The following is a 12,539-nucleotide window of genomic DNA, read 5'->3' as shown; positions in this document are numbered from 1 at the left end:
CATTGGCTCACCTGGCGTGGGCAGGCCCCAAGGGCGCTGTTCGGTCCCTTCCCGGGCCCCGGGCACCGCCCCTGGGGCGGATGACGCGAACGGCGGCTCGGGTGGGTCAGTAGGCCCAGCCTGGGAGGCGGTGGGTAGTGATCCAGAGACGGCCGGCGTCAGGGCCGACCTAGCGGTCTGGACCCTCGCACGTGGGTGGAGATAGGCCGGGGTCCGCCCCTAGGAGGTCGGGGTGAGGTCCGCAGGCTCCGCGGTGTCAGGCGGAGGCGAACTGGAGGAGCCCGGGCTCTGCCCACCAGAACACCCAAACTGGAGGCCGCTGGACCCGACCAGGCCGAGCGGTGGGGGAAGGGGAGTCCGGCAGGTTCCGCTGTGAAGATCGGATGTTTTCTTCAACGTGAGACACCTTTCCCGGAGACCGCACCGCCCCCAGGGAGAGGGACTGGCCGGGGCTGCACTGCCGTGCCACGGGGTTTGACTCAGAGGACACTAGAGTCAGGGGCGGGACACTCTGGGAGAGGCACCAGATCCTTGATATGGGAGGCCAGGGGACAGGGCTAGACTTTTTTTGAATGAGTTTGGTTGTTGCAGGACCCGTTGGAGGCAGAAACTACTGGCCCGTCGGTCTCCTCCACCCGCAGGAGCCAGCCCAGGAGGATGAATGAGCTGAGGGAGTGGCTCCAGGGTCCCGCCCTGGCCCTGAGGCACAGCCCTAGTCCCAGCCCTATTCTGCCTCCTTTCTGCCAGAGCTGGTTTGAGTTGTTTTCCATCACTGCAGGTCCTCTCCACACCATTGACTGTGGAGGAGAAGCGTCCCTGGGCAAGTCTGGCCTGATGTCTCAGCCCAGAGCTAGTTCTCCTCCTGGAGACTGAAGGCCCTGCTTCCCACTCCCCGTGCAGTTCCACTACACCTAGTGGTCCTGGCCCAAGGGACCCCCATCCCATATAAGAGTTCCTTGAATTCCCCCCTCCCTCTTCAAGTTTTCTGCCACTGGCCCAGCCTTCTCCCCTTCTCCAGGATCCTGGTTCCCAGAGCCTCCTTTTCTTCCAGAAGGTTCAGGTCTCCTCCAGGAAACCACTGTCCTCAGCCCATAGCCTCTTGGCTTCCTCCATCTGTCATTTTACCCCCACTCAGCATACCTTTTATGGCCTATCATCTTGCCAACATCTGAAGCCTCCTGCCTGTTTTCTCACTATTCCCATCTCACAAAATCCAACCTTGTGCCAGCTGTGATGTTCTAATCCCAGGACTCAGGAGGCTGAGACAGAAGGATCACAAGTTCAAGGCCAGCCTCAGCAACTTAGTGAGGCCCTAAGCAACTTAGTGAGACCCTATCTCAAAATAAATAATAAAAAGGGTTGGGAGAGGGGCTGAGGATGTGGCTCAGGCGGTAGCGCACTCGCCTGGCATGCGCTCAGCCTGGGTTCGATCCTCAGCACCACATACAAAAAAAAAACAAAAAACAAAGATGTTGTGTCCGCCGAAAACTAAAAAATAAATATTTTTTAAAAATTCTCTCTCTCTCTCTCTCTCTCTCTCTCTCTTTTAAAAAAATACTTAAAAAAAAAAAGGGGTTGGGAGATACAGCTCAGTGGTAAAGCCTCCTGGGTTAAATCCCCAATTCTCCCCCCCCCCCCCCCCCCCGCTCTCAAAAAAAAAAAATATACAGTCCTGACCATCTATACACTCAAGGTCCACACCCACTATCATCCAGGGCAGAGTGACCCACAGATGACACATGGTCCCCACACACTATCCAGCCTGCTGCTATGTGGTCAGCACTCACTTCAGTCCTCTGTCTCCACCTCCCATATTTCAGGGATGATCAGCTGCTCTTCCTTCTCAGAGAAAAAAAGACCAACAGGGAGGTGTACTCCATCACTGAGCCCAAGCACATTGGCTCCCACTCTCCACCCAGGGTCACCGCATGCCCCACCTGTCCTGCCCACCTCCCACGGCTGATTACCAGTGCCCCACCACATCAATCCCATCTTTCTGTGGAATAGTTGCTGTCAGTATCAAACTCCTCTCTCACCTTAACTCCCCAAACAAAGCCCCCAGTAGTGCTGGAGTGGAAAGCCTTTCACTCCCAGAAGTAGCTTCCCTGACTAAGGGTAAATGAGACAATTTAGTCTCACCTTAAGGGGCACAGCTGTATATAGCAGGTGCCATAAGATGTGACTTCAGGGGCTACAGGACCAGTGGGGGCCTCTAATCTCGTTGGGGGAAAGGGGGGCATAACAAATGCCAGACTGAGCCTGAGGACCCGAGGACTCCCACTACTGAGGGCTTTCAAAGAGACAGGACCTAGGCTCCAGGATGTATCAGCCATTCGGTTTTCCCAGGGTCTGAAAGAAAGGACATGGACAGTGACTCTAGTGATGCTTACCTCCACCTGCCCCAGAGTAAAAACCTGACAAAGGTGGGAGTTGACTTTTTCTGTGCTGGTGGGGGGTGGATAATACCAAGGCATTTGTGTCTCAAGGTAGTGCTGGCAGCATTTTTAGAGACCTACTGAGGGTGGAGTGGGGGCTGGTGAGAAGAGGCAGAGCTGCAGACTTGGTTCCACCTGTGTCCTCTGCTCACTGTTCCTGCTGTCCCTTCAGTACAGGCAGACAAATTCTGTTTTCAGGGCTGGGGATGTGGCTCAAGCGGTAGCACGCTCGCCTGGCATGCATGCAGCCCGGGTTCGATCCTCAGCACCACATACAAACAAAGATGTGTGTCTGCTGAAAACTAAAAAATAAATATTAAAAAATTCTCTCTCTCTCTCTCTCTCTCTCAAAAAAAAAAAAATCTGTTTTCAGCCACCCAACCTGCCTCTGCATTCTCTCTGGAGAGCGCAGTTCCCAGGACCTTCCATCTCTGAACCCAAAACTATGTTCCAGCCTGCCCTCTTCACAGCCTCAGGCCCACAAGGCTGGAGACTGATAGGACAGACAATTCTGCTGGGTTCTGCATATCCAAAGCATAACCTCTTCCTACTGTCCAGCAGCCTACGCCAGCAAACCAAGGGCCTCTTCATCCACTCCCAGTCCTGCCCAGTCTCCTGACCTGTTCATCCTGCCATCACAGCATTCCCTCCTGCCCGCCTCCCAGCGGAGGAAGAGGTTCCTCAGACCCATGTTCACCTGTCTTCTTGGCCACCACTCTGCTTTTCTTACATAAATTAGACCACTGCCAAATCTAACTGGTAAAAATATACAGGTGAATAAAGGCCCAAGCTTGCCTGTGTTCCCCAGGAGGTAAGCCCAGCTCTCCAGCATGGCCAGCATTCAACACTTCTGGACTATTCATCCAGCAAATGTTTGTTGAGCACCCATGGTGTGCTCAGCAGGAGGCACACAGTGGTCCACCAGGTTTTGGATGAGCCCAACAGAGTGGGTGAGAGTAGGGACAGGATGAGACAGAGAATAAACACAAAGGGCATAGAGATGCTCAGGCAGTGAAACACTCATGAGGGTGACGAGATAATCAGACTGGCAGAGTGGAAGGTGATGACAGCAGGTGCTCAAGGATCCACAGTGGACTGCTGCAAACTTTGTGGAGAACAACACACTTGGCACAAGTGAATTTGAGGTGGCAGGGTTTTTCTCATGGAAGAACTGGAAATCACCTAATTTCACATCAATAAGGACTCACATAATTCCTGGATATTAGAGTAGAACCAATTGTAGGAAAGACATACAGATATCTCATGTCATATTGCATATGTACACAACAGTGTCACAGAGAGGGTCAGGAATGGGGCCCTGCCTAGAGCTGGGGGAGAGACTCTGGGTGGGCAGCACTCCAGTAAGATGCATCTTGACTTAAATCTAAATTTCTTACAAAAACCACTCAATACTTTGGTGAAGAGGGCTGTAGGGTAGGCTTCAAGGGAGTCTCCAGAAGGGTAGGAATGGCCTGGTCAGGAGTGATCAGTCTCCTCGGAGGACCCTGGCCTGCCCAGCACTCTTGTGTCACATGGAGAGATGGAGGTGGTTGACGGGATGGATGCCCTGGCCAGATGATTGTACGCCACACCCCAGCACCCGCCCTTCAGCCTGTGAGGTCTGGCCCCACCAGGCTCTGGGGCTGCATTCCAACACCAGAAGGTGCCAGGAGTGATGTCTGTAGCCTCCAGGTTCCCGACCAGTCGACCAGTCGCCGAGCACTACTCAGCAGGGACGGGCCCATGAGTGACCCTTGTCACGCTGCCCCTTTCTGCGCCCATTCATTGCTCACCGGACCAGTAGGCAAAGGCAGCAGGTGGGCTCCACTAGGCAGTCCACCCGGCCCAGGACCAGGTCCAGGAGGAAGCCCGGGAGGGCGCCCCGCCCATCGGCGCGTCGGACTCCGCCTCCTGCTCCAAAGCCTATTTAGCGCTGGAGTAGCAGTGGAGCCCTGAGGCGCGGACCCAGGCATTAAGTCCGACTGGGAACTGACCGAGGAGACCCCAGGGCAGCCCAGCCCAGTTCGCTCCACGCTCCGGGATCCGCCAAAAGACCCCAGATACATCTGCCCGTTGGACGCCCGGACCCACACAGGTACCCAGCAGACGCACGCCCACACCAGGCGCCCCCGGGTTTTCAAGGGATCCCCACTGTGCACGCTGATGAGGGTGATGGAGTCCAAGACAGTCCCCAGTTGCTGGGCTCACCACCCGCTCCCTCCCCAGCCCCGCCCGCCATGGCCCGGCTCCTGGCGGTCACGGTCACCCTGGGTTGCATCAGCCTCCTCTACCTGCAGCTCCCTGGCGCGCTGTCTGGCGGCCTGGGCTGGGGCTCGCGGTTCTCCAAACCCAGGTGAGTGCTGGGCTCCAACAGCTCTGAAAACCTATGTGCCCCCCACATCTCCCGGTTGAGAACCCCCTCACTAGGGTTCATCTCCTAAATCAGAGGCCCCCCGCCACACCTTCAGCGTTTCCTGAGCGGGTCAGCTTCCTTTGCCCCCACCCCCCACACACACACCCACAGAGCAGCCCCTCCACCAGAGGGGTCTGCTGGGGGAGGTGAGACTTGGAGGCATCCCCAAGCCTGTTGGCCCCTGATCACCCTAAAGGGAGGGCTCAGAGGGGTCAACAGGGTGCCTGGGTGCCCTTTGCCCAGGGAGGTGCTGTTAGTGGGACATGTGACTTTTGCTCCTGAAATGGTCAACTTACCAGGACTGAGCTCTGAGGTATGGTGGGCTTCCCCTGGCTGTGCCCCAGGCAGTGGGGGGGTGGGGGCAGGGTCCCCTGGGCTTCCCCTGGTCCTCTGCCAGGCTGTAGGGGAAGCTGTGGGCTTCCCTGTCAATGACTCTAGGCCTGCAGTGAGAAGAAAGTGGTTGGGTTTGGGGGTTTCTGAAAGGCTGAGCCCTTAAAGTTTACATGATCCTTTCCCCTCTGCAGAGAGCCTTCAGCTCAGATTCTTCCCGGTGGCCAGCAGCCCCAGCACCCTGCACCCCTGCCTGTGGTCTGGAAGCCTCATCAGGCTCCCCAGCCACAGGGGAGGGCCAGCCTGGCTCCCACTCTGGGTCGGCCTCTCCAGGATGGTGGTCGACGGCACTCAGGTCCCCGGCGACACTTGGGATCCCGAAGGCCCCAAGCCCAGCTCCTGCGGGTTGGCTGTATGCTAGGCACCTGCCAGGTGCAGAACCTCAGCCACCGCCTCTGGAAGCTGGTAGGGCCAGCTGGCCGGCGGGACTTAGCACCTGTGGACCCCAGCAGCCCCCACAGCTATGGTTGAAGTGCATCCTGGCACGCCCCTGCCCATCCCACCCAGCCGGAGTGTGGTACTGACCCCAGAGCTGCAGCTAAGCCCCTGCCCTGGTCCAGCCCTTTGGAGCCCTTTCAAGCAGCTGGACCTGAGCACCTGCACCTGCAGGCTTGGACCCTAAACCCGTGTGGATGTGTCGTGTGTCTACATGCACCATCTGTGTGCCCCAGCTTGTGCATCTCTGAACTGTGCACACTCAGGGAACAAGTGCTGGGCAGAGGTGGCTGGCAGCATCAGTTGCCAAACGGGGCTTCAGAGAGAAGGGGTCTCTCAGGGACATGGAGCCTCAGCCACAGTCCTGAACAGGGGGCCGGCCCCCTCTGGGAAAGGGGAAGAGCAGTTGATGTGTTTCCAGAGGCTTCTTCCCTGCAGCCCTCTGGCAGGGAGGCCCTTGCTGCTCTCCTGCCCTCTGTGCTTGTTGTGCCTCCCTGGAAGAGTCCTTCCCCATGTTCCCTGAGACCCGGGGGGGGGGGCAGTAGGGCAGACTCTGATATCACGGTTCTCAGAGTTGAGGTGAGGGAAGAGGTCGCAAGGGACCCCCAGGGCTCCAGTTACCATCAGTGGAGTCAAAGCTGAGGTGATGATGGAGACTCCACCTGGATCCCAGGGGGGCAGGGGGGGAAGGGGCTCGGGGACACTCCTGGGTCATTCTGGGGAGGAGCAGAGTCACCCCTTCCCAACTCCAATTAGGCCAACTGAGATCCACCCCAGGGACTGGGGCTGTAGCTCATGGTGAAATGCTTGTCTCGCATGCACTGGGTTTGAGCCTCAGCTTTATTTGTTTAAAAATAAATAAAATAAAGTTATTTTTAAAAAGGAATCATTAAAAAAAAAATCCACCCCAGCCCAGTGGGGTGGTGGTCACTTATAATCCCAACGACTCTGAGCAGGAGGATCACAAATTCAAGTCCACACTGTGCAGCTTAGGGAGACCCTGTCTTAAAACAAAAAATAAAAGGGGCTGGACATGCAGCTCAGTGGTATAGTGTCCCTGGGTTCAATCCCTGGTACCAACCCCAGCAAAAAAACCGAACCCTAAAGTTTATAAAAAGGAACAAAAAGAAAGCGACAGATCCAGGCTGGGGTTGTAGCTCAGCAGTAGAGCGCTCACCTAGCACATGCAAGGCCCTGGATTCGAGCCTCATAATAAATAAATTAATTAATAAAGATATTGTATCCAACTACAACTAAAAATAAATATTTTTTAAAAAGAAAGAGAAAGATCCAACCCAAATCAGGTTGAACCTCACAGCAATACTGGCTCCCCACCCCCCTCCACCCTGTGGGGCACACAGCAGGACCCGTGTGGGATGGTGGAGGCTGAGTGCTCCTCCACACCCAGCCAGAGCCTGGGTAGGGGGAGAAGCAGCCTCAAGTGATAGAGAACCACAGCCAAGGAGCAGAGCTCCCCCTGCCCCAGATGGGGCCTTCGCAGGTGGGTCGCTCGAGCCCCAAAGCCATTCTGCTTCACTTATCGGCACTCACACAGCACTTGACGTGCAAATGCTTGCCAGCGCCACCCTCAGCTCACAGCCACCTGGCACCACCCTCAGCTCACAGCCACCTGGCAGGGGCACTTCCTTACCCCAACTCTAGAGGTAGCCACACTGAGGTGAGACATGTGCTTCTGGTCACTGCAGTGCCCACCACAGAACTGGCTCTCAGGGTCACCAACAGACCTGCCCCTTGGGCTTTCTGTACCCCCAAGATAGATGCTCTTCTAGCTCGAGGGTCACTTGCAGCATTAACTCACCTTGTCGCTGGGATTATAAGTGACCACTGGGCTGGGATGGATTTTTTTAATGATTCATTTTTTAAAATTGCTGCATGAGAACAGAAGCCATTGTCTCAGCTTCCTCCAAGGCTCCCCAGAGAAAGGAGCAGAGGGTGTAAGGCCCCAGACCCATGGAAGGTGTGGCTGCAATAGCCACCCCACAAGAGGCCAGCAGCCTGGGCTCCAGGGTCATGTGCCCTGCTGCCACAGAATGGTGTTGACAGAGGCAGATGGACAGTGAGGACACAGTGTGAGGTCCTGGAGTGAAGGCAAGGGGTCCAGAGTGAGCTGGGAAGAGACAGGCACTCTCTCTACCAAGACCCCCTCCCAGGCTCCTGGGCACTAGGCAGAGTCCAGCACACACCTTCTGGGCCTGTGAGGTCTGTTCTTCAGTACAAGATGTTCCCTCTTCATGGACTCCTTCAGCCTCCCCCAGACCCTCTTCTGGGTGACACCTTGCCTCCTCCGGACCTGGACGTGGGCTGTAGGTCCCCCAGGGCTTTTCCCTGAAGTGGGACAACTTGCCCTCCTGGCCAGCCATGCAGTGTCAGAAGGTGGCCTGTCATGACCCACAGCCGTGCATCTGGTATGACAGCGACACTTGGCTATCCCCTGCCTCCCCTGTGGAGTTCCAGCAGCAGTGCTGCCTGCCCTACCCCATGGGCTTTCCCAGCGCACGTCCAGCTATTGAAGTGTTCTAACCTTATTGGCCCCTCCTCAGAATCCTATCCAGATGCCGCTCCTTCCTGCTTTGAGGCACCACCTGCTTTGAGGGAGATGGCTCTAGCCTGCTGGAGGCTGTCACCCCCATCCTGCCTAGTGTGAACTGAGCATGGAGCATGCAGGAATGTCCAAGAGTCCAGACAGGCCCTTCTGGGCTGAGGCTCCAGTGGGAGGAGACAGGGGAAACACATACCCCAGGCAAATCAGCAAAGGATGAGCAGAACAGTCATTTTCAGTGGTGAGGGTGTGGGGGGGTCTCTCCTACCACCTCTTCTCAGCACAGCTGCCGGAGGAGCCCATTGAATGGGTGACACTGGCCTTCAAGGTCCCCACCCTTCAGTCTCTACTATGTCCCTTCCCTCTCTGATGCTCCCAGCATGTGGCTTCTTAGGCAGGTATTTCTGTTCGCTTGGTCCCTGCTGTGTCCTCAGAGCCAGTGGACCATGAAATGCATTTGAGCCCTGGTCAGTGCTATTGGCTTATGGAGCCATTTCCCCAGGAGCTGGACACTTCAGAAGGCTGCCCTAAGGCCTCTTCAGGACTAGACCTGAACTTGGCCATGTGCTGGCTGGGCCTTGCTGGGTGAGCAAGAATCCTAAATCGGTTTATGGGGAATCCTCCACCCTCGAATCTGATCACCCATCTGCCTCCAGCAAGAACCCGGTTAGGCCTTGGTCAGGCCTGCTCCCTTGGTGCCTCAGCCGTCTGTGCTCACTGACTGTGCCTCCCGGCAGTCTTGGTCGTGCTCTGTCTCACTCTCCCGTTGCAACTGTCTTCAATAAAGTTTTCCTTACCCGCATAATAACTGTCAGAATGATCCTTCCTTCCTCCTCATTCTTTCTTCCTTTTGCAGTGCTGGGAATGAATGCAGGGCTTTGCGCACACTGGGCAAGCACTCTGCCACTGAGCTGTACCACCAGCCTTAGGATCGTTTTTTCTCCAACAAGGCTGCCTCACCCATAATCCATAGGTGCCCTGAGGATAAAGTATGGGGGAGTTTGCACCTTAGGATAGGGTCTAGGGTCTGCACCTTGTGTTGGGAGGGGTCCACTGCAGACAGGGAGGTGCAGAGAGAGCTGGACTGCAGAGAGCAGTGCCTGGTGTCCAGGCAAGTCAGTGACTTGAGAACAGGGGAGGGTGAAGTCAGGGAGAGGGGCCAGACTGCTGGGGGGGCTGCTCCCCTGCTGACACATTAATTTGCTGAGGCCAGGAGGAAGGCAGTAGTCACTCATTACCCAGGGCCAAGATCAAGGGGCAAATAGTGTCGGTCACTTATGTAACCTGGGGGCCTATATAGAGGCACCTGGTAGATCTCTCGCCAACCTGCCAGCCTGCCAGCGCACCCTCTCAGGATGAAGGTGGTTGTGGTGAGTTCCCCACCCGGTTCTGGGGCTCCACCCTCTTCCAGCTGGCTCCTGCTAGCCCTGTTCATTCAGGTCCAGATGCGGCAGGGGTCAGCAGCCCCTAGCCCCCAGGCTCCCTGATGAACTCCGGCTTCCTAAAAGCAGCTTCCATCCTGCAAGGATGCCCAGCGGGGCTGCTGCTCCCGCCCAGCTCCCCTCCACCTGGAAGCAGACATCAGCTCTCCTCAGCAGATAGGACCCAGGGAGTCACTGAGGCCGGTGCGGGGGGTGCCCTCAGCTCCATCACTGGCCTCCAGCAGCTCCAGTCCCATGGGGATGTCCTTGCTTCCTCGTGGGGCTGGCATGATGGTGAAACGGTTCAAATCCCCCCTCCACCAGGGCCCCGATCCTTCCCTCGTCTACCGACCTGACATGGGCACAGAGGCCGCCAAAGACCAGGGCAGCTTCCGAAACTACACTGTGAGGACTCCTCCCTGTCTGTCCCCTCTAGCCCAGCCCCTACCCATGCCCCTTCCCACAGCTAGAGGGGTGTGCTTGGGGCAGCTCACGTCTTGTGGGGCCTGGCCTTGGGGAAGGAGGCTGTCCTCCCGGCCTGACACATAGCCTCAGCTGACCATCTGACTTGCAGTCGGGCCCTCTTCTGGACCGTGTCTTTGCTACCTACAAGCTCATGCATACCCACCAGACTGTGGACTTCGTCAGGAAGAAGGTGCTGGCACCCTGCCACCTGTGCAAACCCTCCACCCTCAGCCTGGTGCCCAGAATGGACAGAGAGGGCCTTGTAGATGGCCCTGTCCTGCAGCCCCCTGAGCCTCTTCTGGTTCCTTGACTCTATGAGGGACGGACTTCTCCCTTTCACCCAGCACACCCAGTTCGGGAGCTTCTCCTGCAATAAAATGACTGTCATGGAGGCTGTGGACATGCTGGACAGCCTGGTGGATGAGTCGGACCCAGATGTGGACTTCCCCAACTCCTTCCATGCCTTCCAGACAGCAGAGGGCATTCGAAAGGCCCACCCAGACAAGGGTACAACCTTCCAGCTGTGGTGGGGCGGGGTGTCCCTCCACCCTGGAAGGTAGGACCCATCCAGGGGCAGCAGGCCCTGGGGTTTGGGCTCTCAGCCCAGGGCCTGGCACCCCCCCGGGTTCCGGCAGCCTCCCCATTCATCATGTCCTTTTCCCCCAGACTGGTTCCACCTTGTTGGGCTCCTGCATGACCTGGGAAAGGTCCTGGCTCTTTGGGGAGAGCCCCAGGTGAGGGCTGGGAGTTGGAGGTGGGGGTGAGGGCCGTCTCAGCTCTCGGGTCAATTGTGTGCCCCCTGCCCACTGCTGGCCATGCCTTCCCAGTGGGCAGTCGTCGGAGACACCTTCCCTGTTGGCTGCCGTCCCCAGGCCTCTGTGGTGTTCCGTGACTCTACCTTCCAGGAGAACCCAGACCTCTGGGACCCTCGATACAGGTGACCCTACCCCGGGGCTGGCCCACCCTTCCCAGGCCACCCTGTGCCCTCCTCATGTGCATCTCTCACTGCAGCTCAGAACTTGGCATGTACCAGCCCCACTGTGGGCTCGAGAACGTCCTCATGTCCTGGGGCCATGATGGTGAGTCCCGTTAGAGGTGGGCAGCGTGGGTGCCACAAGGTGGCCGGCTGTGCTCAGTGCTTGGCAGTGAGGCCCTGTCTCCTGCAGAGTACTTATACCAGATGATGAGGTTCAACAAGTTCTCCCTGCCTCCGGAGGTAGGTGGGGGAGGGACTGGCCCGGAATCCCGCCCAGCACCATCCGGCTCCCCCCAGCTGGACTGGGGCTGAGCTCTCTGGTGTGGCCTCTGCAGGCCTTCTACATGATCAGGTTCCACTCTTTCTACCCGTGGCACACGGGCGGCGACTACAGGCAGCTGTGCAGCCAGCGAGACCTGGACATGCTGCCCTGGGTGCAGGAGTTTAAGTGAGGCCTCTCCTGGGGGAGGCGAAGGGGGTGGTGGCCTGAGGGCTGCTTCAGGAGGCTCACTGCCCCTCTCCTGCTGCAGCAAGTTTGACCTGTACACCAAGTGCCCTGACCTGCCGGACGTGGACCAGCTGCGGCCCTACTACCAGGAGCTCATCGACAAGTACTGCCCGGGGATCCTGAGCTGGTGACTGGCCTGCCGGCCCGGGCCCTGCTGAACTGGCCTGGGGCCTGGCCACGGTCAGGCACCAGGAAGGCCCACTCCAGCCTCACGGAGGACCCCACACACCCACCTTCAGTCACTACCCCTTCTGGCTCCTAGGCCTGGTCACAATAAAGGATTTGAAAGAGCCTGTGAGTCTGACCTTTCACGGAGGCCTGGGCCTGTTTGACAGCTGGGATGGGCCTCCAAAGGGACGCAGGCACCTGAACGTCCTGCTCGTCCTCCTGGCTCTGGTGTCCAGCTCAGCCCCTCGTTCTAGAAATAGTCTCCAGGTCCCCTGGGCGTGGCTCCCTTAGTGTAAGAGGGAAGCCTGATGGCGAAGAAAAGGCATGGCAGGCAGCAGCCACCCAGGGCGCAGGTGGGCTGCTGCGAGGCCACACCTGTGAGCCCAGGTGGGTCCCCAGCCCCTCTGCCCACCGTGCAGCCCACCAGGGCTGGCGTCTCCATGGCCTCCTGGCACACGCACACCCCTCCCTGACACACTCTAGCCCTGCCGACCTTCCTCGTGGTCCAGAGACTCTGCCAGTGTCGTCTGGGGGTCATCTGAAGACAGAGGTTGCTGGTCCTGGTGGTCTCAGGACTTTGGCATTTTCCTCTCTTCCTGCTGACCAGAGGGTGACTTTAGGGACTTCGTCAGATTCACTGGGGGCAAGAGGGCTCTCTTGTGGCTGCATTTCTTTCCCAGGAGGCACACAGCACTGCCTTGTGCTGGTGGGAAACTTCCTGGCTTATCTGTGGGAACACTTCAGCTGGGAAGCGTCCTCCTGTGTGCC

At 57.6% G+C, this 12,539-nt stretch overlaps 2 protein-coding genes across 2 annotated transcripts; both read left to right on the top strand.

The window, feature by feature from the left end:
- Positions 1-4,672: 4,672 nt before the first annotated feature.
- Positions 4,673-5,750, top strand: Adm2 (adrenomedullin 2). The gene is made up of 2 exons (XM_026413603.1): positions 4,673-4,788; positions 5,373-5,750. The coding sequence occupies exons 1-2, from the start codon at positions 4,673-4,675 to the stop codon at positions 5,707-5,709; spliced, it is 453 nt and encodes a 150-aa protein (XP_026269388.1). The 3' UTR covers positions 5,710-5,750.
- Positions 5,751-9,588: 3,838 nt separating this feature from the next.
- Positions 9,589-11,734, top strand: Miox (myo-inositol oxygenase). The gene is made up of 10 exons (XM_026413598.1): positions 9,589-9,603; positions 9,979-10,059; positions 10,229-10,309; positions 10,464-10,626; positions 10,786-10,853; positions 10,947-11,056; positions 11,131-11,198; positions 11,286-11,335; positions 11,431-11,543; positions 11,626-11,734. The coding sequence occupies exons 1-10, from the start codon at positions 9,589-9,591 to the stop codon at positions 11,732-11,734; spliced, it is 858 nt and encodes a 285-aa protein (XP_026269383.1).
- Positions 11,735-12,539: the final 805 nt, after the last annotated feature.

Source organism: Urocitellus parryii, chromosome 5 (genome assembly GCF_045843805.1).
Source record: "Urocitellus parryii isolate mUroPar1 chromosome 5, mUroPar1.hap1, whole genome shotgun sequence".
Taxonomy (NCBI): domain Eukaryota; kingdom Metazoa; phylum Chordata; class Mammalia; order Rodentia; family Sciuridae; genus Urocitellus; species Urocitellus parryii.
Note: the sequence above shows the minus strand (reverse complement) of the source record. Positions and strands in the feature narration are given on the sequence as shown.

Excerpts from the sequence above, each read along its gene's own strand:
- Adm2 (XM_026413603.1), top strand. The coding sequence starts at position 4,673 with ATGGCCCGGCTCCTGGCGGTCACGGTCACCCTGGGTTGCATCAGCCTC. Across the intron at positions 4,789-5,372 it reads TCGCGGTTCTCCAAACCCAG|AGAGCCTTCAGCTCAGATTC; the intron begins GTGAGTGCTGGG and ends TCCCCTCTGCAG.
- Miox (XM_026413598.1), top strand. Across the intron at positions 10,854-10,946 it reads CTCTTTGGGGAGAGCCCCAG|TGGGCAGTCGTCGGAGACAC; the intron begins GTGAGGGCTGGG and ends ATGCCTTCCCAG. Across the intron at positions 11,544-11,625 it reads CCCTGGGTGCAGGAGTTTAA|CAAGTTTGACCTGTACACCA; the intron begins GTGAGGCCTCTC and ends CTCCTGCTGCAG.